General features: G+C 40.4%; 1 protein-coding gene across 1 annotated transcript; it reads right to left on the reverse strand.

The window, feature by feature from the left end:
- Positions 1 to 602: 602 nt before the first annotated feature.
- mcm3ap (minichromosome maintenance complex component 3 associated protein) lies at positions 603 to 21,012 on the reverse strand. The gene is made up of 29 exons (XM_060930244.1): positions 20,853 to 21,012; positions 19,007 to 20,477; positions 18,610 to 18,845; positions 18,410 to 18,491; positions 18,124 to 18,268; positions 17,663 to 17,865; positions 17,434 to 17,573; positions 16,363 to 16,560; positions 15,982 to 16,250; positions 15,646 to 15,808; positions 13,523 to 13,683; positions 12,404 to 12,627; positions 11,055 to 11,317; positions 10,803 to 10,903; positions 10,419 to 10,550; positions 10,062 to 10,175; positions 9,290 to 9,442; positions 8,991 to 9,188; positions 8,823 to 8,891; positions 8,596 to 8,721; positions 8,357 to 8,510; positions 7,614 to 7,872; positions 7,398 to 7,495; positions 6,854 to 7,244; positions 6,274 to 6,531; positions 6,006 to 6,135; positions 2,769 to 2,957; positions 2,485 to 2,632; positions 603 to 2,115 (listed from the first exon to the last, which is right to left on the reverse strand). Exons 2-29 carry the CDS (start codon positions 20,457 to 20,459, stop codon positions 1,945 to 1,947), a joined length of 6,228 nt encoding a protein of 2,075 aa, XP_060786227.1. The 5' UTR covers positions 20,460 to 20,477; positions 20,853 to 21,012; the 3' UTR covers positions 603 to 1,944.
- Between the last annotated feature and the right edge of the window lie 257 nt (positions 21,013 to 21,269).

Raw genomic sequence — 21,269 nt, forward strand, 5'->3', positions numbered from 1 at the left:
GTTCAAGCCTACTGGCAGATGGGGGGGGACCTTTCTGTGTTTGAGCTTGCATGTTCTCCCCGTGTCTGCGTGGATTTTCTCTGGGAGCTCCAGTTTCCCCCACAGTTCAAAGAAGCAAGAAGGTTCTGGGTTCAAGCCTAGTGGCAGATGGGGGGGAGCCTTTCTGTGTTTGAGCTTGCATGTTCTCCCCGTGTCTGCGTGGATTTCCTCTGGGAGCTGCAGTTTCCCCCACAGTTCAAAGAAGCAAGAAGGTTCTGGGTTCGAGCCTAGTGGCAGATGGGGGAGCTTTCTGTGTGGAGTTTGCATGTTCTCCCCGTATCTGCGTGGATTTCCTCTGGGAGATCCAGTTTCCCCCACATTTCAAAGACACACAGTTAGGTTAACATGGGGTGGCCTTGGGCTAAAGTGCCCTTGAGCAAGGTACCTAACTGCTCCCCGGGCGCTGTAGTATGGCTACCCACTACTCTGGGTGCGTGTGTTCACTGCTTCAGATGGGTTAAATACAGAGGATGCATTTCACTGTGCTTGTGACAAAGGCTTCTTCTTCTTCAACTTTATTACAACATGCTTAACTGCAAAAACAAAAAGTAACAAAAATACAATTCTCCAACTCTCAACATTATTTATTAATTAAATCATAGCAAATAATTTTACATACCAGCACACAAACATGGCTAAGATTCATTTATGTTTATTACACAATCATGTCAGGCATATTATTGTGTGTGTGTGTGTGGGGAATCCAGACATTTTAGATGGATTATTTTCTTTGCAATTTCTTGAGCTTAATAAAACCAAACTATTTAAAACACTGAAACAAAAGGAAAAAAAAAAAGCATCGAATACTTTCAAGTCATGTACCAAATATATCATGACTGTAATATTAAAAAAGGTTCTATAGTATTATTAGGATCTCCCATTCATTCTGACCTCAGATAGAACCTCATAAGATCACAATTTGTTCTGGGTTTGAGCCCAGTGGCCGGCAGGAGCCTTTCTGTGTGGAGTTTGCATGTTCTCCCCGTGTCTGCGTGGGTTTCCTTCAGGTGCTCTGGTTTCCCCCACAGTCCAAAGACATGTGGTTAAGTTAATATGGGACGGCCTTGGGCCGAGGTGCCCTTGAGCGAGGCACCTAACTCCCAACTGCTCCCTGGGCGCTGTTAGCATGGCTGCCCACTGCTTTGGGTATGTGTGTGTGCTCATTGCTCACGTGTATGTGCATGTGTGTGTTCACACCTGCAGATGGGTTAAATGCAGAGAGGAATTTCACAAGTGTGTGATGAATAAAGTTGTGCTTTCTTTTAAAATAGTAACCAATATACAGCACTGTGCAAAAGTCTTAGATACCCTGTTTTTGTTTCATACAACTTTGTTATACTGTAGATTTCTATTTAATGATTTATACACCGAGTCAGTACAAAAGCATTTTAGTGCTCTAAATGTTTGTTTTCCAGCACAAAATCAAAATGTTACAGGAAAAAAAAAGCTTGTATCTGAGCAGCATATTACAGAAGAGACCACTTTTCAGATTAAAAAAGAAAACATAATGAAGGATGCTGGGTTTTGGTGCAAAACTAAGAAGCAAGTATGATAGTCAAAGTGTCCAGAAGAACTGTGTCTGGTTCTGTAAGATGCTCAGTAAAACCTACAGCTCATTTCCTTATCAAACTGCACTCATTGTACCGGAGACTACTTTTTTTTTTTTAAAAGCAAAAGGGTCATCTCACACCAAATATTGACTTTGTTTCATTTATTATGGCTTACTGCTGTTTATAATATGTTTTAAATGTTGAAACATTTCATTATTTAAGACATTTTTTCTCTACAGCATTTCTTTACATGTGTCTAAGATTTTTGCACAGTACTGTAGGTTATTAATGTACTGTATAACAAATATTAACCCATCATGAAGAAACAGTTATAACAATAGCAAGACAGCACTGCTCAGTCTTCTACAATCTCCAGTAGGCTGTTTAGCTTGAGACTGCATGCCAGCTCTTCCTCTTGATTTGATAATACCAGTCTATTGAGCTCTTTCAGCTTTTGTGTTAGAGACACTGGTCCCTTTTTTCTGTAAGTGAAAGGTTCCACTGCAAGGTCTTCTGTTTCTTGTTCCTGAAACAAATTGAGAGAAATTGAGTTTATGTGAAAATAACGAATACTGTGCTATGTGGTACAATCTACAGTACATGCAATACAACACAAAATAAAAAAATCTGTGGTACCCTAACAGTAGCTGCCAGACAGTGTTTTCTTTTTAATATGCATGGTTAATAATGTCAGTGATGCCAAATATGCAAGGAATTTCAGACTGTTTTACTAAACCACAGCACACAGAAGACTAGTCCAAAATGAACTTAAAATCACATCTTGCAGTGATTTGTGGTGACTAAAACTAAAAAAAGAGAAAGACAGATGATGCACGCGACCCATTCTCTACCAACACAGGAGGGCTAGGCATTATTAAGAAAGCACAATAAGCACCTGTGTGCTGCAGGCAGCAGATGTACTGGGGTGCTGTTTGGGAATGAGAAGCTCAGGCATAGATAGCAGTGTGGAAGGCAAAAACAGAGGTGTTGAGTACGAGTTCACAGGATCCACTTCTAACCAACGCTGCAGCTGTTCTTCAAACCTGAACATACAACAAAGATTTCATCCCTTTTACCCAGATGTTGGACATCACCCGTTTCCAGGTTCACCAAATGTAGATCTTAAGTGAATTGATCATAATTTATTCAGAAAAACTCTTAAGGCTTTCAATTACTAACCTCTGACTTTGAGCCTTCTCCTTTTGAATGCTGGAGAGCAGTCGTTGAGGCAGCAGCTCCTGAGGTGTAGGAGTGTGGGAGATGTCTAACACAGAGGGTGTCTGCTGTGATTCTAGCCGACTCTGGAACAGTCTCTGTCTGGGAAAAAGTGCTGCTGGGGTTTGAGTGACTGCGGAGCTTGAATTTGACCTGGGAGAAAACATAAATGAGTTTTGTGCACGTTATTTATCTAAAATTTATGAAAATGTACTACTCAACGCATCACCTAGAATTTACAATGGATGCACTGTGTAAGCAACCGTGACTATCTGTCCAATCCACAATCTACCAGCATGCTTAACTTGTTATTGAGAAAATTAACGGCAAAATACTTCGGAGTTGTGTAACAGAAAAGCATTTGCCCTATCGCCAGGAGATCTTCAGTATGAATCCTGACTATGCTACAAAGTGACTATGCTCTCTGAGTGAGAACGGTGGCATATTAACTCCCATGTCAATCACAGGCACACTAACCATTAGGCCCGTAACGGTACATGTATTCGTACCGGACCGTTGGAAAACAGACCTTCGGTACGGTACAGTGCTGTACCAAACGAGTACAGTCAGTTTATATGTGTTTTTATATGCTGCCACTACATCTGGCTCTTTAATATTCATGAAGATACCTGTATGTGATTGGAGTAGTAAAGGGAAGACTCTTTAATATTTATAAAGAAACTCGTTCGTGATTTGTGCTCTTGTGACCATGTGGAGGTCACTTCGCACGGCGAACCAATCAGACGAGCCTTTCCCAATCACTCTTCAAAAAACTTTAGCGAGGTGCCGGCTTGTGTTGTATCAGAGAATGGTATATCTGATTTGATATTATGGCTACTGCTAGCGACCAACCGGAGCTAGAAGATCCTCCCCTGTCGTTAAAATCTCCCGTTTGGGAACACTTCGGTTTCCCAGTGAAATACTGCAACGGAGAAAGACAAGTGGACAAAACGAAGGTGGTATGTCGACACTGTTTTACTGGGGTTGGCTATTTTTCGGGCAACAGGTCAAACATGCTAACTCACCTGAAACGGCACCACCCAAGTGTTAAGATTACCACGACAAGGGAAAAAAAAAAAAAAAAACACCGTAGTGCAAACGCAGCTGACTTCTGCATTCAAGCACCCTCTCCCTGGCAATTCAGATCGGGCTAAAGCCATAACAGCATCCATTGGCGTCTTTATAGCATCGGATCTAAGACCGTATTCAGTTGTTGAGTGGATGGAGTAAAATTTTACTCCATCTTAGATGGAGAAAAATTGCTTACTGGAATACTGGAACTGAGTGCTGTACTTTACATGTTGAAAACTTTTGTTTACTGTTTAAAAGGAATTCATTATTTTTAATTTCAAACATTGGTTAATCATTTGAGAATATTTCATTTAATTTACTGGTACCAAGCAGCACTTTGAATTTATTTACTGTTTCTTTTTGTATATTGACAATTTTGTGGTTTAATAAACAACGTGCTGAGGAAGAAAATGGTTTTGCATTTTGTTCCCATACTGTACCGAAAATGAACCGAACCGTGACCTCAAAACCGAGGTACGTACCGAACCGTGATTTTTGTATACCGTTACACCCCTACTAGCCATGTATGCAGATTCGGAGTGTTCAGGGTTCCTGTGATGCAGCAGTTCAAAAAGTCTTGGAGAAAGCAAGTGTTAGTGCTTGGTAGTTGCGTAGGAGGAGAGCTGGCTAATGGGTGGGAATTGACAAGTAACCAAACCGGGGAAGAAAATGAGGGGAGGTTTAAAAAAACTAAAAAGAAAAGAAAACTAATATCAAAATGTATTACAACATCCATGAAATATGAGGAAAAGGGACAATTAACGGTGGTCCAGCTCTATTTACAACACACACACAAGCTGTATATTCTTCCTTAAGCCACTCATTTTTTATTTTCTGGTTGACGGATTTTTCAGGTCGAATTGTGTGATGTAGGGTGAAATAAGAAAAAAAAAAAAAGGCTACAAGATTGAAAAAAATATTTTCTTTAAATGAAAAAAAAATGTCAGAGGAAAAAAAAAAAATAAAATAATGCACTTAATTTTTGGCTGTATTGTTGAAATTAATTAACCCAAAATATATGTACTAGTCTACCAAAAGAAGTTTCCAGTTGAAATATTGACGTGTTCATATTAATGAAACAAATGCAAAACCAATTTAGGTATATATTTATACGAAGGAAAATGTTTCCGCGTGAGGTCAACTTCCATATATGCTGTATAATATAAACAAACACTTACCATGCATATTTTGGTATAAATATATTCCAGGTCTATACACATACAATTAGATTCTAATAAATATTTATTATTAATTTAAGTTCATTCGTCATACCTTTTTGTGGGCAAGGATGTGTACTTTCATTGGACATTCATGAGGACATCAAATGCTGATGGGCAACTGTCACTTTTTTTTTATCTGTTGCAACTGGATCGGACTTTATGTCTGCTGTAAAAAATCTGTAGCCAAATTCGTAAACTACAACTGTCATGGGCATCTGTAGGTCGGCTTGTGTCGAATCTGCTCGATGACCATCGTTGCCGACTCTAACGGTCAGGATATCGGCCAGAGCACAGTCTGCCACGCGCATAATAAACCTGCCGACAGTTTCTCCTTCGGCAGACTGCTTAAATGCAGCTTGTCCCCCATTTAAACGAACCTGCATGAACGAAGTCATTGTGATTTGTTATTTGATTCTTCTCACATGGCATGACCACGCTTCCTGGACACCGCCATTATTCGCAATGCACTTTGGGAACTCTCGAGATATGAATACAGTGGGGTCAATACAGTGACCGAAAAAATGGCAAGTTGTATTGCGAGGTATCAAATAGTCATGATAAAGATGTGATTTAACGTTTAATTTAGATTAAATAAAATTATTTTCACATCGGCATCTTTTGAGAGATTGGCGGGGGAAAATAAAAAATAAATAAAAGTTGAATATTTTTTTTTCAAGCGGCACTTTTCTCAGCACTTTGGCGGATCCATCAACCAGATAATATAAAATGAGTGGCCTTATCCTGATTTCCTAGAAATTGCAGCTACAGACTACACAAATGACATCTTTATATATTACGATTTTAAATAAAGTTTCCAGCATATACAGAACAGAAGCATAGTGCGAGGTTTCCATGCATTGTTATGAAAGCTGAAGCAGGGAATTTGGTGCTTCTCTATTCTGATACTTACTTTAATGTGTTCTGCTGCTTCTCTGTGTGAGTGCGTCTCACTGCTGCTACCCAACTCTCTGGAGGAAGAAAATCTTTAAGCTGCTCTTTGTAATAGTACACCAGAATCTCTCCTTTGTCAGTGAAGGCATCTATAACAGACAGAAAGACAGGGTAAACAGGTAAAAAAGAAAAAAAAAAAGTTCTGAAAATGTAAGGTTAAAATACAGAGAGCATTTGGATGGCAATTTTTAAATTGCATTAGAGCACACATTGCTTAGGGTCCTCACCTGCTACTACTGGGCTCTCTGTTAAGTGCCAGTCTTTCAGCCTATGCTCCATGCAGAGGATCAGAATGTCATCCCAAGGTATGTGATTAAAGGAAGGCCCATCACACTCTTTATCCTCACAGTCTCTCCGTCGATGTTGAGCACGTACTCTTGCTAACAGGTGCTCCAGATGTGACATGAGGAGGGGCTGGCTTTGGGCAGAGCTGGGGATCTGGGACACATACTTAAATATGGATGTACACAAATGGGGCCATGGAGCTAATGGAAGAGAGAGATGTGTGTTATAATATGTATTATTTAAAAACACACACACACACACACACACACACACACACACACACACACACACACACACAAGAGAATGCATTATACAAAGTAGATACAATATTGTGTTCAATGACCAAGGCTTATATCTGTACTTTCTACAAAACACCCAAGGCACAAAATACCTAGCTCTCTCTTTGACTGCAATTTTTATTCATTTTAACAGTTCATAATGTTTAAAATATTTTTCTGTAAAGCTGCTTTGTGACAATGTCTATTGCTAAAAGCGCTATACAAATAAATTGACTTGACATACCATTTTGAGGAGGCCGTTCCCACTCAGGGAGCTGCAGGCTCAGGATTGCTCTTTTCAGCCAGGCCAGATGTGGTGGGGAATTCCAGTCCAGATGTGGTACAAGCTCTCTGTTCTCAGGCAAAGCGAATTCGGGTGGGGGCCAGGAGATCCCAACTAGCCTTTCAGAGCTGACCACATCTGCCAGATAGGCCAGCACACTGTTACAGAGTTGGATGACTACCTCTGGTTCCTGGCATGGCAGAGCTGCTTGTGCCCTCTCCTGTTTGTCATGAAGGAACCTCCTGTGAAATTCATGACACAGTCCTGCTTCTACAAACTGCAGCAGAGGCTGAGAGGAGAGGATTGTAGAGGCTGGAGAGTGGGCAATCAGCCAGCACACAGCTTCACCAATCTAACAAAAATCAAAATTTCAGGAAAATTTTATCCATTGCTCACATGAAATATTTGTAATAATTCAAGCTTTAGTTTTGATGCTACAGTATCCATTCTGGTTTCTGATGTTAATGTGTTAAACTGATGGGATGGAGTTGTATGATACACTGACCTGCTTGGATCCTTGCAGATCAGTGACAGTCCCCGAGAGATGGATAAAGATGTATTCTGAAATAAGCCCATCTTGAACTAATGTCTTCAACTTGAGGACTATAGAATGAAAGTGAACATAACATCATTCTCAAATTCTTTCAAAATGATAAAATAATTATACAGAGTCACAAGCTTATAAAATAAGACAACTATTTCAACTTGTGCCATTGCATACCTTCTTCTAACTTCTGGTCATTAATTGCTCCTTCGAGTTGGTCAGGTATGAGCAGCACCAGGGGCAGTGCAGTGTTCCAGCCACTGGCCTGCTGAACCTGCTTCAGCTGGAGGAGGGCAGAGAGCAGGGGTACATCCTCATCATCCAGCCCAGTGCAGGGCAGTGGGGGCAGTAGCATCAGCAGGGAACTTGTACCTAGGAGTTCATTCTGGTCCTCCAACTGGCTTTGCCCCTCCTTACTGAGAGGCCCATGGCTCACCTGTAGACACATTTACATTTTTAAGCTGTAATTGAATAAACAAAAACAAATAAAAGGTTTTTATTGTGCAAACTTCTATTTTTGTATCATGAATGACTTGGTATTCTCTCCACTTCAGTAATATTAAAATATTGCGACAAATGGCTTCCATTGGATCAGCTTGTTCCTTTTGATCAGTGTTGCATAATTAATAGAAGTTTAACAAAGTGGTACTCATGCAACTATGCTGCACTATGGATTCCCATTGTTAGTGAAGAGTGAGGGTGAAAAAACACTTTGGGTCATTTAAAAAAAAAAGAAATCAATTTGGAAATTCCAAGTATTTCCAGTATTTACTGATAGTGGTTACGGAAGTAATTAATTAATTGACTGTTGTGCCCATTACTAGTTAACACAAAACGAAAACAAGTAGAGACACCAAGATACATTAACATTCAGCAGGTTTTTTTGGTGTTCAGATTACAGAGTAATATGAGGGTCTCACCTTTATGCAAAGGTGAACTTTGTGGGTCTTTTGTCCTATATCTCTCAAGCTGTTACTGATAACCAGAGTTTTGAGTTTCCCCTCTGACTCGATCAAGCTCTCGTCAATCTTCTCTCCACCACCCAGCTTAACCTCCAGCCATTTGGTCAGTGTACTAAAGGAAAATCATCAAAGAACAAAAGCATTTAAACAAAACAAACAAGTCAAGGGCTCAAGAGTCACCATGTTGTCTCCCTTACCTGCTCATGTCACTGTCCTGCTCACTGGGAAGCAGAAGAGTGGCTTTCCAGAAGATCCTGTCAGGTGGATTCGGGGTGCTTTCGGCCACCAGAGTGGGAAGATCCAGAGGAGCCCATACACGCTCACTGAAGAAATCAAATGAAAGGACATTATCAAGCAGTCTGATTAGCATTAAACTGTCCACTACTGTCTTTAAAATATACCTGGATACATCACAGATTCTTACCTTAATAACAAATTGAAATAGTAGTCTATTCTCATCTGATGAATTGCGTCATTCCTCATTTTTAATAACCTGCCATCACACAGAATCAAATGTAGTTAACAGATACAAGAAAGTCATAAATATTAGTATGTATAAAAATGTGCACCATGATAGAAATAGCAAGGTCACCTTGTGCAAGACACAACCATGTTTCCTGCATTGCCCAGGTTGATCAGGCCTCGAGCAAGTGTGTCCATAGATGGGAAGGACGGAGCACTCGGGACCAAAGCTTTCAGCTTGAAACGAGGATCAACGCAGCATGGAGCTGCAGGGAATCCACGCATCTGCCTCTTCAACTGTCTACGTACTGCTACCACATCACGCCACCTACACACATGTAGAACACCACACAAAATTGTTTCAATTTTCCTTATACAAGATAATATCTCAAGACATACTGATTAATACAACAGTACAGTGTTATGCACCTCTTAATAAACTTGTGTATCTGCCGTAATTGTGCACCCAACACCTCTTTGACCAGGCAGGCAATCTCCATATCCATTGTCTCCTCCAATAAGCTGTTACACACCTCCTCTGTACATTTAGCCACACGTGCAGCCTTCTCATCCAGTGCAAGTCTGTGGGAATGACATTTATTCAATATGTCCCCAAAGGTATGTTATTTGTATGCTACATTAACAAATGTCAGGAAAGGTGAAGTGGCCAATATGGACAAAAATTTGTGGACACCTGACTATCACACCTATATGTGCTTGTTGAACATCCAATTCCAGATTGAGTAACCCACTGCCTTCACTCTTCTCAATAGAACATTAGTGAGATCAGGTGGGCGAGAAGGCCTGGGGCACAGTCAGTGCTTCAGTTCATCAGAAAAGCGTTCAGTGGTGTTGAGGTCAGGGCTCCATGTGGGACACTCACGTATTTCCACACCAACCTTGGTAAAATATGTCTTCATGGAGCTCGCTTTATGTACAGGGGCATTGTCATGCTGGAACATGTTTGGGGCCCCTTAGTTCCAGTGAATTATGCAAGAACATCCTAAACAACTGTGCGCTTCCAACTTTGCGGCAAAAATCTGGGGAAGGCTCGCACACAGGTGTGATGGTCAGGTGTCAACAAACTTTTGGCCATATAGTGTGTTACATAATGTTGACCAGTTTGAAGAGCTGTACTTTCACTTCTATCATCTAAAATCAAATTAACATGTTTGACCCAAGCCATATACTATAGACGAACTTTATTTCCGTATCAGCCATTTCCCTGGTGCACTGGATGAGGACCTCCTCACTGATTTCCGCACACAGTTCTGAGCTCAGCTTGTCCAGGAAGGCCTCTCGTTCCTTTCTCCGCCTGGAATAAAAACAAAAATTACAGTAGCTGGCAAATAGGATGTGCTAGATGGCATCAATAAAATTAACATGTATGATGGGAATCTGATTTTTCAACAACAACAAAAAAAAAAACCCTCAAACCTTTTCATCATATCAATATGTTAAACTTATGACACTGCCATGTGTTACTTACAAATTCAATTCCATTAGAAATTCAAAAGTATAATTCAAAAACAATGAGAATGATAGACAATACACAGACCTCTCTTCCTCCAGCTTGCGTTTCTCCTCAGCGATTCGCTCCTTCTCAGCAGTGATCTCTGATGTACACACTTCTCTGAGCATCTGAGCCACAACCTCACTGACCACTGTCTGCAGCTCACTCTCACTCACACTATAGAAAGGGTGTGAAAGTGTACCAACATAACACAATACTAAAATATGCCTAAATCAAACATGCACATTAGATGAAAATCTCATTGTGAATCAATCATCAAATACTGGGAAGAATGAATGAATGAATAAATAAATAAATAAATAAATAAAGATAAAATAACAATTTAAAGTCACCAGATCTTACATTATACCTGGAATATATTTTGGACACTTTCTAAAGCAGTGAAATGTGGGTTAAGCGTATACCTACCTCAGAGCTACAGAGACATACTGAGCCCCAGCTTTAGCCATGTCTAAAACTTCATCTGCCAGAACCTCCTCCACCACAGACTCCACTTCGGCCATTAAATCCTGTAGGGAGCACAGAACGATGCTGCCTGTTTGCATATGCATCACAACCTATATGCATTATTTTTTTCTAGAATAATTGAGATCATTGGTTAAAAAGGTCTTAAGAGGTAAAGATGCTTCCCCCCCCCGAAACCTCATCACTTGATCTCACCTGATCAGAGTAGGCTGGTTCTCTCTTTGGAGATGGGGGTCTGACAGGCTGGGGCTGAGCTATGGGTTGAAAAATGGGCTGGAACACGAGTTGGGGGTTGACTGGGAGCACTGGTACAACATGTTGTAAGGACTCTCCAGTCTCCTGTGTGTCTTCATGCTGGGCCACCTCCACCGCTGCAGGGGGCTCCATACACATTCCTGGTTCAGCCGGCAATTTGGGTTTGAGCTGAGGCCTTGGGTCCAGTTCAACCAAGGGTTTCACTGCAAAATAAAAGAGATGGCAATTAACCCACTCTGTTCAGTCACATGGTTGTGTTACAGACTTAATATTAATCTTAAACCACACTCTATTCACTATACAGTGTACAATTTTGAGAGGTTTGCCTTTCATTAGTTATGTGCAAAAAGATGGAGAACACCTAACATGGTCATTAATCGTCTGGCAATAAGGTTAGCATCCAAATTACGTATCTTAGAGCTTCCAGAATATTCATTATGTACTATGTCATTTGTAGTGAACAAGGCACCACAGATGGATGGTTGGCTTCCAAAAAAAAAACCCTAAACAATGTATTATATATGTCTATGAAGATTTTTTCACTCATTATGATAATTCTGAATATCCAGTAGTCATAAGTCACAGTGAATGCAAAAGCAGGCATAGTTTATAAAGCCACTTTGGGGTCAAGTTACAGGTTTTATCATATGTTGCCTTGACTTCCAACAATATGACTATTTGATTATTAGGATAAATATGGAGTGATTATAGGAAATTGCACACACAAATTGGTCGAGAAATTCAGACCATTTCTTGATCACCTCGAATGACTCGACAAAATGGCCGCCAATCGCTTCATCACCTTAACTGAGGAAGAATTACAAATTATGAAAGAAAATGCTGTTCCTAAAAGCACTAAAGGTGCTATGAAGTTTGGTCTAAAACTATTCAAAGGTAAGGTTGTGATTTATTTTATCCATTTCAAAACAAAGTATTTTATGTGACTCGGTGCAGATAATTGACAAGCCTGCTTGTGCCTTTATTACATTTGCATGCCACTTTTGAAGTTTGAAATAAATTATAAAAAAAAAAAAAAAAGAAAAAAAAAAAGGATTTATTTTTAAAAAAAAGTTTTAGAAAAATATATTTAAATAATAATAATCGCCTTTTATACTAAAACAATTATCCGCCTCAGGTGCAGTGCATATCGGTGAATAATAGCCTTGACTTCGTTTCCATTATTATTCACTGACATTCAGTTCACCTTCGGTGAATAATTAATTAATTAATAATTAATTAATTAATAATAATAATAATAATAATAATTAATTTGAGATAGGTTAACCAACCTTTTGTGGCAGCTGGCAAAGATTCCAAGGAAGCTAAATCTCCCCTGTATTTATTGTTTGAGTCAAAGCTGCAGACTGGTGTGTGCTCTGGCGGGTTGGGCAGTGGGCCTCCATTCACAGCCTCCCCAATCAGCACCATATTCTTCTTCTCAATGGCTACTGACTTCTTCGGCGGAATAGGTAGATCCGGTTCCTGATAGGCAGTACGGCTCAGCTCAACCATGCTAAAGAAATTATAAACAGAAAAGCCATCTGTCTAACACTAACAGTAGTTGCTGGAGATGAGGAACAGCAAAATTCACATTCAGTTATTCAAAAGTAATAGAAGTTATATGCTAAACTGTAAGGCCAAGTTTACATTAGACCGTATCTGTCTCGTTTTCTTCGCGGATGCACTGTCCGTTCACATTAAAACGCCGGGAAACGGGAATCCGCCAGAGCCCATGTATTCAATCCAGTTCGTGTCTGGTCCGGTGCTGTGTAAACATTGAGGATACGCGGATACGCTGTGCTGAGCTCTAGCTGACGTCGTCATTGGACAACGTCACTGTGACATCCACCTTCCTGAGTCGCTGGCGTTGGGATCACACACACAGCGGCTCAGTCCCGAATCACTGCTTGTGCGCTTCACTCGCGCGCTCTGTGAGCTGCGCAGGGCCGGAGTGCGCACCCTCCAGAGGGCACTCGCTGTTCAGGGCGGAGTGATTTGGAGCGCAGGAGGAAGCGCTGAGCTGCACTGAGGTTTATTTACACATTTCAACCTCCTTCAGGCGCTTAAACTCAGTGAGAACATGAACATCACAGCCAGGTGTGTTTATCTGCTGGAGAAGGTGTTCGCTTGCCATCCTTCCACTTGCAAGTGGTGAGTGACTTGCGCATGCCCGATATGCACTGGGATCATGTGACATGCCGTCTAATTAGTCATGTGATTAGCGTATCTGTGTATTGGCGTTGCTGTGTGCACGCGAATCGTGTATTGGTGTTGCTGTGTGCATGCGAATCGTTTTAAAAACGTTAATCTGATGATCCGCTGATTCGAAATAATGTAAACAGGGCCTAAAATGTTTGCTAAATCTTCCCAGACAAGAAAGGAAATGTTGAGAATATAGAGGACCTCACCCATCAGCAACATTAAGCCCATAAAGTTGCAGAAATTCAATGGCTTCAGAAGTGTTGCGAAACATAAGCATTCGGACCAAGTCCTCCACAGGGAATGTGGTAGACCTCTGAGAGCCCACAGTATAGGCTATATTCAAGGCTTTCAGTGCAGCACACCTTACCTGTCATCATAAAATAGTCAATCATAAATGTAGCCAAGATTTAAAAACAAACAAACAAACAAACAAACAAACAAACAAAAAAAAAAAATGCACTGCTTGCTCTTTTTGGCATACTGATGCCATGCACAATGGTGTCTTACTTCAGTCACAAGACAAAACTCAGCACTATTTAAAAAACAGCCTATTCTAGATGCACCCTCTATGACACGTGTCTAAATGCACACTAGTTCTCAGTAGTGATGATTTTTTTTTCTAATCAATTAGAAAGATACCCAAAATGCACGTTGTTCATAAAATATATATTAAAAAAATTTTTTAAAGGGATATCATGCACTTTTATAACATTTCCTTTAACCAGCAGTAACAAATATATTGCCAGTCAAAAGTTTGGACACACCTAATTCAATGGTTTTTCTTTATTTTTATTAATTAAAAGTCACTTCATGTCTTAAAGTAATGATGGCTGTCGTTTCTCTTTACTTAGCTGAGCTGTTCTTTAGATAATATAGATTACTACATTTGTGAAACAGGGCTACTTACTGTATTTTTATTATAATACATCGGGCCAAATTACTCAGTTCTGATTGGTCAATCAAGGAGGGCTTTTTTCCCTTAACACGAGGCCATGTTTCTGAAATGCTATTGGCTAGTTCGTTGCTTGGTTACGGTTACAAAAATGAGCAAATTTTGTCAACAAAATGGCTGACTCTGCTGACTCAGCAATGCTGTGTTTCGCTATATTTGACAAAGAAATGATAAACCAATTGAAAGCTGCAAGTGAAAATGAAAATACCAAAAAAGTACGAATTTTTGGCTTTCCATGTTTAAGAAATGGGCCGCAGAAAGACAAATAAAAGGCTCTCTAGTGGCATATGACTGCTGTGAGTTAGACAAGGTGCTATCGCAGTTTTATGCAGAAGTGGGGAAAGAAAAAGGGGAAAACTACGGACCAGATTCTCTTAAAGTAATGCAGGCAGCATTGGATCGGCATCTGAGACGAGAAATATCTGGGATCAATCATGAAAGATGTTACTTCTCGAGAATCACGAAAAGTCCTTGAGGGAAAAGCGAGAGAGTTGCAAAAAACAAGGAATGCTTTAGAAACTGATTCAAACGTGCAAGACAGTCTTGCACCCTGATTGGTTCAGAAAACGTGAATGACAAATGTTGTGAACTTGAATGGCTTCCGAAGTATGAATTTGGCCCTATATATTATAAACAAGCAATTGTACGGTTCCCTGTAAAATTAAGGATCAATTTCACTCATGATTTCGAAGTTTTGAAATTGCCCTCGTCGCTTCGGGACTTGGGCAATTTTCAAAACTTCAAAATCACTCGTGAAATTAATCCTTAATTTTATTCGTCCCTATACGATTACCTATATTTATTTGAAATCAAATGCATTAAGACGGCAAGAAATTGCACTAATTAACTTTTGATGAGGCACATCTGTTAATTGATAATCCTCACTATTGGGATTATCGTAACCTCATAAAGTTGGTTATGATAATCCCAATAGTGTGTAAAGTGTCAAGGTAAACAACAGCGACTTTGAAGAATCTAAAATATCAAACATTATAATTATATTTCACACTTTTATTTACCACATAATTCCATCTGTTCCACGTGTTATTTCATAGTTTTTTATGTCTTCAGTGTTGCTCTAATAGTCAAAATACAGAAAAGCCTAGGAATGAGCAGGTGTGTCCAAACTTTTAACTGGTACTGTGTATTTAAAAAACAAAAAAAAAAACAAAAAAAACCCCACCCAAAAACCCACAATTGCATTTATCAATCACAATACAAGGTAATAATTTAATTTGCAATTTTCTTAGAGCTGAATCAAAATTCATGTGAATATTATTTTTTAAATCAGTTCTTCCTTTTATTGTCAGCATAGTGCTCGATAAAATATTCAACAATGCTTTAGAATGTATACTTATTTGCCTAAACAGTACTCACTTGGTTAAAGTATCTGTGGAGAATGCAGCCAGATAAATAAGATGCCGCTTTCACCAGCTTGAAGAATCTGACAAAGTTGTTGCTGTTAAGGGCTGCAAAAGCTTGGACAGCAAACTTCACCTCCACAGAGTCCCGGATCTCTTTCCGAAACTGCTGAACCTCACTTTTAGGAAAAACAAACAAACAAAAATAAAATCTGGTTAAGGTGATCCTCACCATGTCACTGGCAAGATACATAAGACTCTGTAAAGTATGACCAAAGGCTGTGTCAAATATTGGAGGGGAAAAAAAAACCCATAGTCTAACTGCAATATATTTAATTATTATCTATCATACCGAAGAATATCACCATCGTTGAGTTTGAGCAGAACGCTATACTGGCGGAACTCCGCCTCTTTGGGGCAATACACATCCTTGGTGGCCAGGTCCTGATACATCTCTTTCAGGCTCTGGAGGCACTTGGTCATGTTCTCATTATTGATCTTTGCATCAAAAGACATCATAGGCTCCTGGCACAGATGGTGGGCGCAGTGGATGTGAAAGCGAGTGCACTTTTCTATTAGAGACACAGTCACCGGGTCACAGAGGTGCTGCTGTGTAATATCCTGCAGAGAGACACACGACATGAACATGTCTACAGTTACACAAACCAAAAAAAGAGCTACATCAGCTTTTATTGCCAGCACAATGAGTATGCAGAGAAGCAGTGAATCACACCTTGCGAATTCCTCTGGTTCTGTTCCAAACAAAATCGTACCAGTCTCGGTAGTTACCCTCACCCTGGTCCATTATCTGAGTGACCAAATAGTCCATTGTCATGCTCAGCACTGGCAGAGGTCGTAGCTCATGAGAGAGGGGCTCCTCCTGGTCAGCCGAAGACCTGCTGTATTCTTTAATGGCAGCACAGTGGTCTACCTGGAAAGCAGAACAGATTCAGTTCAGTTGCTGGAATTCAAAATAAGTGTCCATATCCTCTCTGGTATGGCACATTGCCGTCTCTCACTGATCTTCAGGCTGCCATGTTTTGGAAATGGTGGCCCAAATGGACTAAATACTAACTGGAAATTACAGCACTGATAAAGAGATTTAGGCTAAAATAGTTCTTTAATATACGTGAGTATAGATGAATTAAAGTGCATATCACGGGTAAATTCAGGAGCAAGATCAATGTAATTCCCCTATTTTATATTAAACTTGGGTCAAATATCTGTCACATTTTGCGCAATTTTTTTACATTGGAAAAAACTTTGCATTTGGATTTCCCGGCAAACGTTGATTTTCGTGACGTCGCGTGCAGGACACCTCCCTCTGAATCCTACGTCAGCGCTGGTTTGTTTATGAGAAAACGACCTGGTGGTTTTCTGCAAATTTCTTCAACGTTATCACGTAATTATTAAAATGGTTAACAGATGTATCGTAGGAGGGTGTAGCAACACCAATCCTGATGGGATTAGTACTCATCGTTTTCCAAAAGACCGGACAATGAGAGAGAAATGGGAGCACTTGGTCTACACAAGCTGTGCACTGAAACCGTGCAAAGCTCTCGCAGCCTGCTGCTGCTTCCGCAGGTAACGTCACGAATCTGGCTCCAGACTCCCTTGGGATTTTTCCAGACGCGTTTTGTTATTTTATTTTTTTCTGCTGTAGACAGATGGCCTTGTGCAAAATTACCCTTCTGGATGAGTGTGTAAAGGGACATACTTTCATATAAAAACAAAATTGGTCCAGGATATGCACTTTAAAGATTTTTTTGAACTACTGGAAAAAAAAAAAACCATGAGGAGAAACCTTTTCTGTATCTGGAACAAGCTCGAAAACGCTGAGTTGATTGCGAGTTTCTCTCATGTAGCGCTCCTTCTCTGGACACATATCCGGACACGTGCCCACAAACACTTTGGACATGTCCAAGTCAGTTCTCTTTGGTCTTACTGAAACAAACAAACAAACACCATTCTGTGTTTATATATAAACAAAAATAGCTGAAATAACATGCAGGTGGATAATAATGTATATTTACACTGGCGAAGAATCTTGTCTCTCTGCTCAAGAAGGCGATACTTTTCTTCTGCTGTTTCAGCTATCTGACCAATCAGAGGCTGAAGGGATGATGGCATGATGATCTCTGGTCGATCTCCACTCTGACCCTCTGAGCTCACATCCTGTTGGGGGTCACTATCAAACTGGAGGATTTTGGCTACAGAGGACTTCTTAGCAGGAGATCTGAAAGAACAAAACATACTTCAAAAAACTTTATCATGTCTAGTGGGTATGCCACAAAGCAAGGTCACACTAAGTCAAGCTGTGTAAAAGGTGTTAAAAACAAAACAGGGCGAGTTGCGTACATAGCTTTGCAAGTGCAATAAAAATATACATGTTAATTTGACTATGGTGTTGGTATCAAATCCACTCAAATTACAGACAGTAGTTTGAAAAAAAAAATTAAGAATTCTCTACCAACAAGATAATTTGAGGTTTTACCCCTTAACAAGTGACGTGCTGACAGCAGGAGATCTGGGCAGTGGTTTTCGCAATGGGGTGAGCTGAGAGCCCTCTGGCCTCGACTCTTCTTCTGCACTAACCACATCCTTGACTTCTGAAGGTTTCTCTCTTTTTGTGCCTGGGCCTGAATAAGTTAATATTTCAATTACATTTTTACAGAATATTACAGAATATCTAGCAAATGACAGACTCGGTCATGGATTCATCATGTAATGAGATCAATGAATTAACAGATTGAGCTACCAATCACAGACAATGCGCTCACTTTGTTTCTTTCTTTGCCAAAATATTTGGATTTCAGTCCCCTGGAAAATTTTCCCCTTCTTTTTTGCCATTGTTGCAGATGCCTGTAAAATAGGTAAATAATAGCATTAGGAACTAATACCTCATAATGCTGTATACACTTAAATCTTGTTCTATATTAATATTCTCAAAAATACATTTGTTTTTACAAAAAAAACTTACGTTATCATGAAAATGTACAATAACAAGGTTCTTTTCAGGTCTGCAGTACACTCTGTGCACTTTCCCAAAGCGGTCAAAGTGTTTTCTGATTAGGTCTTTCCGGTTGAGGTTGGATGGGATTCCCTTGCATTGGATAACAGTGAGTTCAGAAGAAGAAAGACTAGACAGGCTATCAGTGCTCTCCCCACGTCCACGTCTTCGAGATGGGGTACTGGTCTTTGCTTCTGGCTCAGAAGCTGCAAAAATATAAGCAGACTCATTTTAAATATGGTACCATATTACTGGAATTATTAGGGTTTAGCTCACATCTCACTTAAGATAATAAAAATACAGTACTTTGCAAATCTAGCTTAAATACAATGGCTACACACACAAAAAAAACAACTATTAAACTCACCAGGCTTCTCTGCTTTTTCCAGAACATGTCTTATAGGAGCCTGAGGTCTAGGTGGGGTAAGTGGAGCAGCCACATCTGGAACTGGGGGGTCTGGTCTCTCCCCAGGAGCCCTGTCAATGTTTCGCTCTTCTTTCTTAGCAGTGTTGACTGATGCCTTCATTAGACCGCTCAATGCATTCATAAATAGTCCACCTGCAGCTCCTCGACTCCTAATCAGGGGCCGCTTGGATGGATGTCGAGGGCCGACAGCTTCAGCTTGTGCTTCCTCAACTTTGGAACTTTTTCCTTGAGTAGCATTTGGGTCACCAGGCTCTTCTTTCCTTTTCATGCCCTTCCCAATACTTCCAAAAGCTGGCTCACCTGAACTCTCCTCATTTCTGACTTCTGGGCTCTCTTCATGTTTTGAACTACTAAATGTAAATGAAGCTTGGCCAAATGCTGCCTGGGGCTGAATACCTTTTGCAGAGAAGCTAAATGCAGAAGGACTGCTGGAAATGCTGGAAGACTGAGTGGCAGTGGCGATGCTGCTGCTGCTGGATGGATTGGCCGGTTGAGAGAATGTGAACTGGAGTGTGTTTCCATTAATCATTCTACTTGCAGCCTGAGACATGCTAGCACTTGTAACAGATGCAGAAGGGACTGCTCCAGGCTGGGAGAAACTGAACCCTAGATTGCTTGGTTTTACACTTGTGAAAAGTGAGACACCAGAGTTACCAGGCCCACTGCTATCCAAACCACCTGTAACTGGCTTAGATGAGCCAAAAGGCTCAGGAGCTGGAACAGGTTGAATGCTAGGAGGGACTGGACTCACACTGAAAATAGGTTTGAAGACCGTTTCATTTGGAGGTTTAAAGTTAAATTTTGTCCCAAAACCACTAGTTTGCGTATTGCTCTGGCCACTAACAGCAGAACTTGTGGTAACAAAGGCCGATGGCTGAACAAAGTTGGGCTGAGATCCTCCAGTGCTGATGGAATTATTAGGCAGCTGCGAGGTACTGGAGGAAATACCAAATCCAGATGTGGTTTGTCCAAATCCAGTAGTCTGACCAAATCCCTGCACCTGACCAAATGCAGGACTCTTTCCGGTACAAGGTGGAGATGCTCCAAATCCAAGTGTAGCCTGACCCAAAGCTGGTTGTCCAAAAGCTGGTGCTTGAGAAGTGGAGGAGAAAGAGGAGGACTGTCCTAATCCACCACCTTGACCAAAAGAGGATGACTGACCAAATGATGATGTCTGGCCAAAAACAGACGCTTGTGTAGACCCCTGAGCAAAAACTGACGGTTGGGTAAAAGCTGAAGGCTGGCCAAAAGGTGACTTCTGCCCAAAGCCAATATTAGGTGTCGTGCCACTTGTACCCTGCTGGCAAAGTGACTGGAACAGACCACTACTCTGACTGACATTACTAGGTGTCTGGAAAGCACCTTGCTGTCCAAAGACGTTATTTGGATTCATTCTGGAGAAATCAGGTATCTGTAATGTATACAAGAGTACACTGTAACACACAGATTAGACTATTGGTTCACAATATGTTCCATAACCTGTGACTTTACACAGACAGACAGACAGACAGACAGACAGGACTTGATCACGTTTCAAGTTCAATAATGAAACAGAAACCTTTACAAACTGTTTATCTATCACTGAGGATGTAATCCGGAATAAAGATTTTTAATATTTTTGAGTAGAAACCATCTTTCAAAATAAACAGTAAATCGGAGTAAAAGAGAAGTAAAACTACAGTTAGAGAGCTAACTTTGCAGGTTAATTAGATTTAATCCTCTTAATATAAAGCGTTGGTAGCTAACTGGCAATCACTTCACTAACGACGTTAACTGGCTTACTTACTGCACGCTTCACATTACAAAGCTGTAGTCATTTCTTCAGTTTCCTCATACATGCAGTCAAAATAACCGAATCCACATAAAATTATTTTGTTTATGTTATAGGCGACATATTTTCTACAGCTAACAACACTTTCTTCTTCTTCGTTGTAATGGCGGGTTTGTTCCGTATAACTCACGACACTACTGCCACCTAGTGATCAGTACGTAAACTACCTGGACGGCTCGTCAGAGTGAAGCCATCTGGCCGCCATCTTACCACGCATATCGGATGGGTGTGGTCATTCTTCTTCCGCTTCTGGTTGAGCTTCTTTTAGGGCCGCTCCCACTCCCCCCCCCAAAAAAAGTAAAAATTGTATTTCTTTTTCAATAATAAACTTATGTCATCATAAGTAGGGATAAGCGAGTACAGCATTATCTG

Source organism: Neoarius graeffei, chromosome 9, assembly GCF_027579695.1.
Source record: "Neoarius graeffei isolate fNeoGra1 chromosome 9, fNeoGra1.pri, whole genome shotgun sequence".
NCBI classification, from domain to species: domain Eukaryota; kingdom Metazoa; phylum Chordata; class Actinopteri; order Siluriformes; family Ariidae; genus Neoarius; species Neoarius graeffei.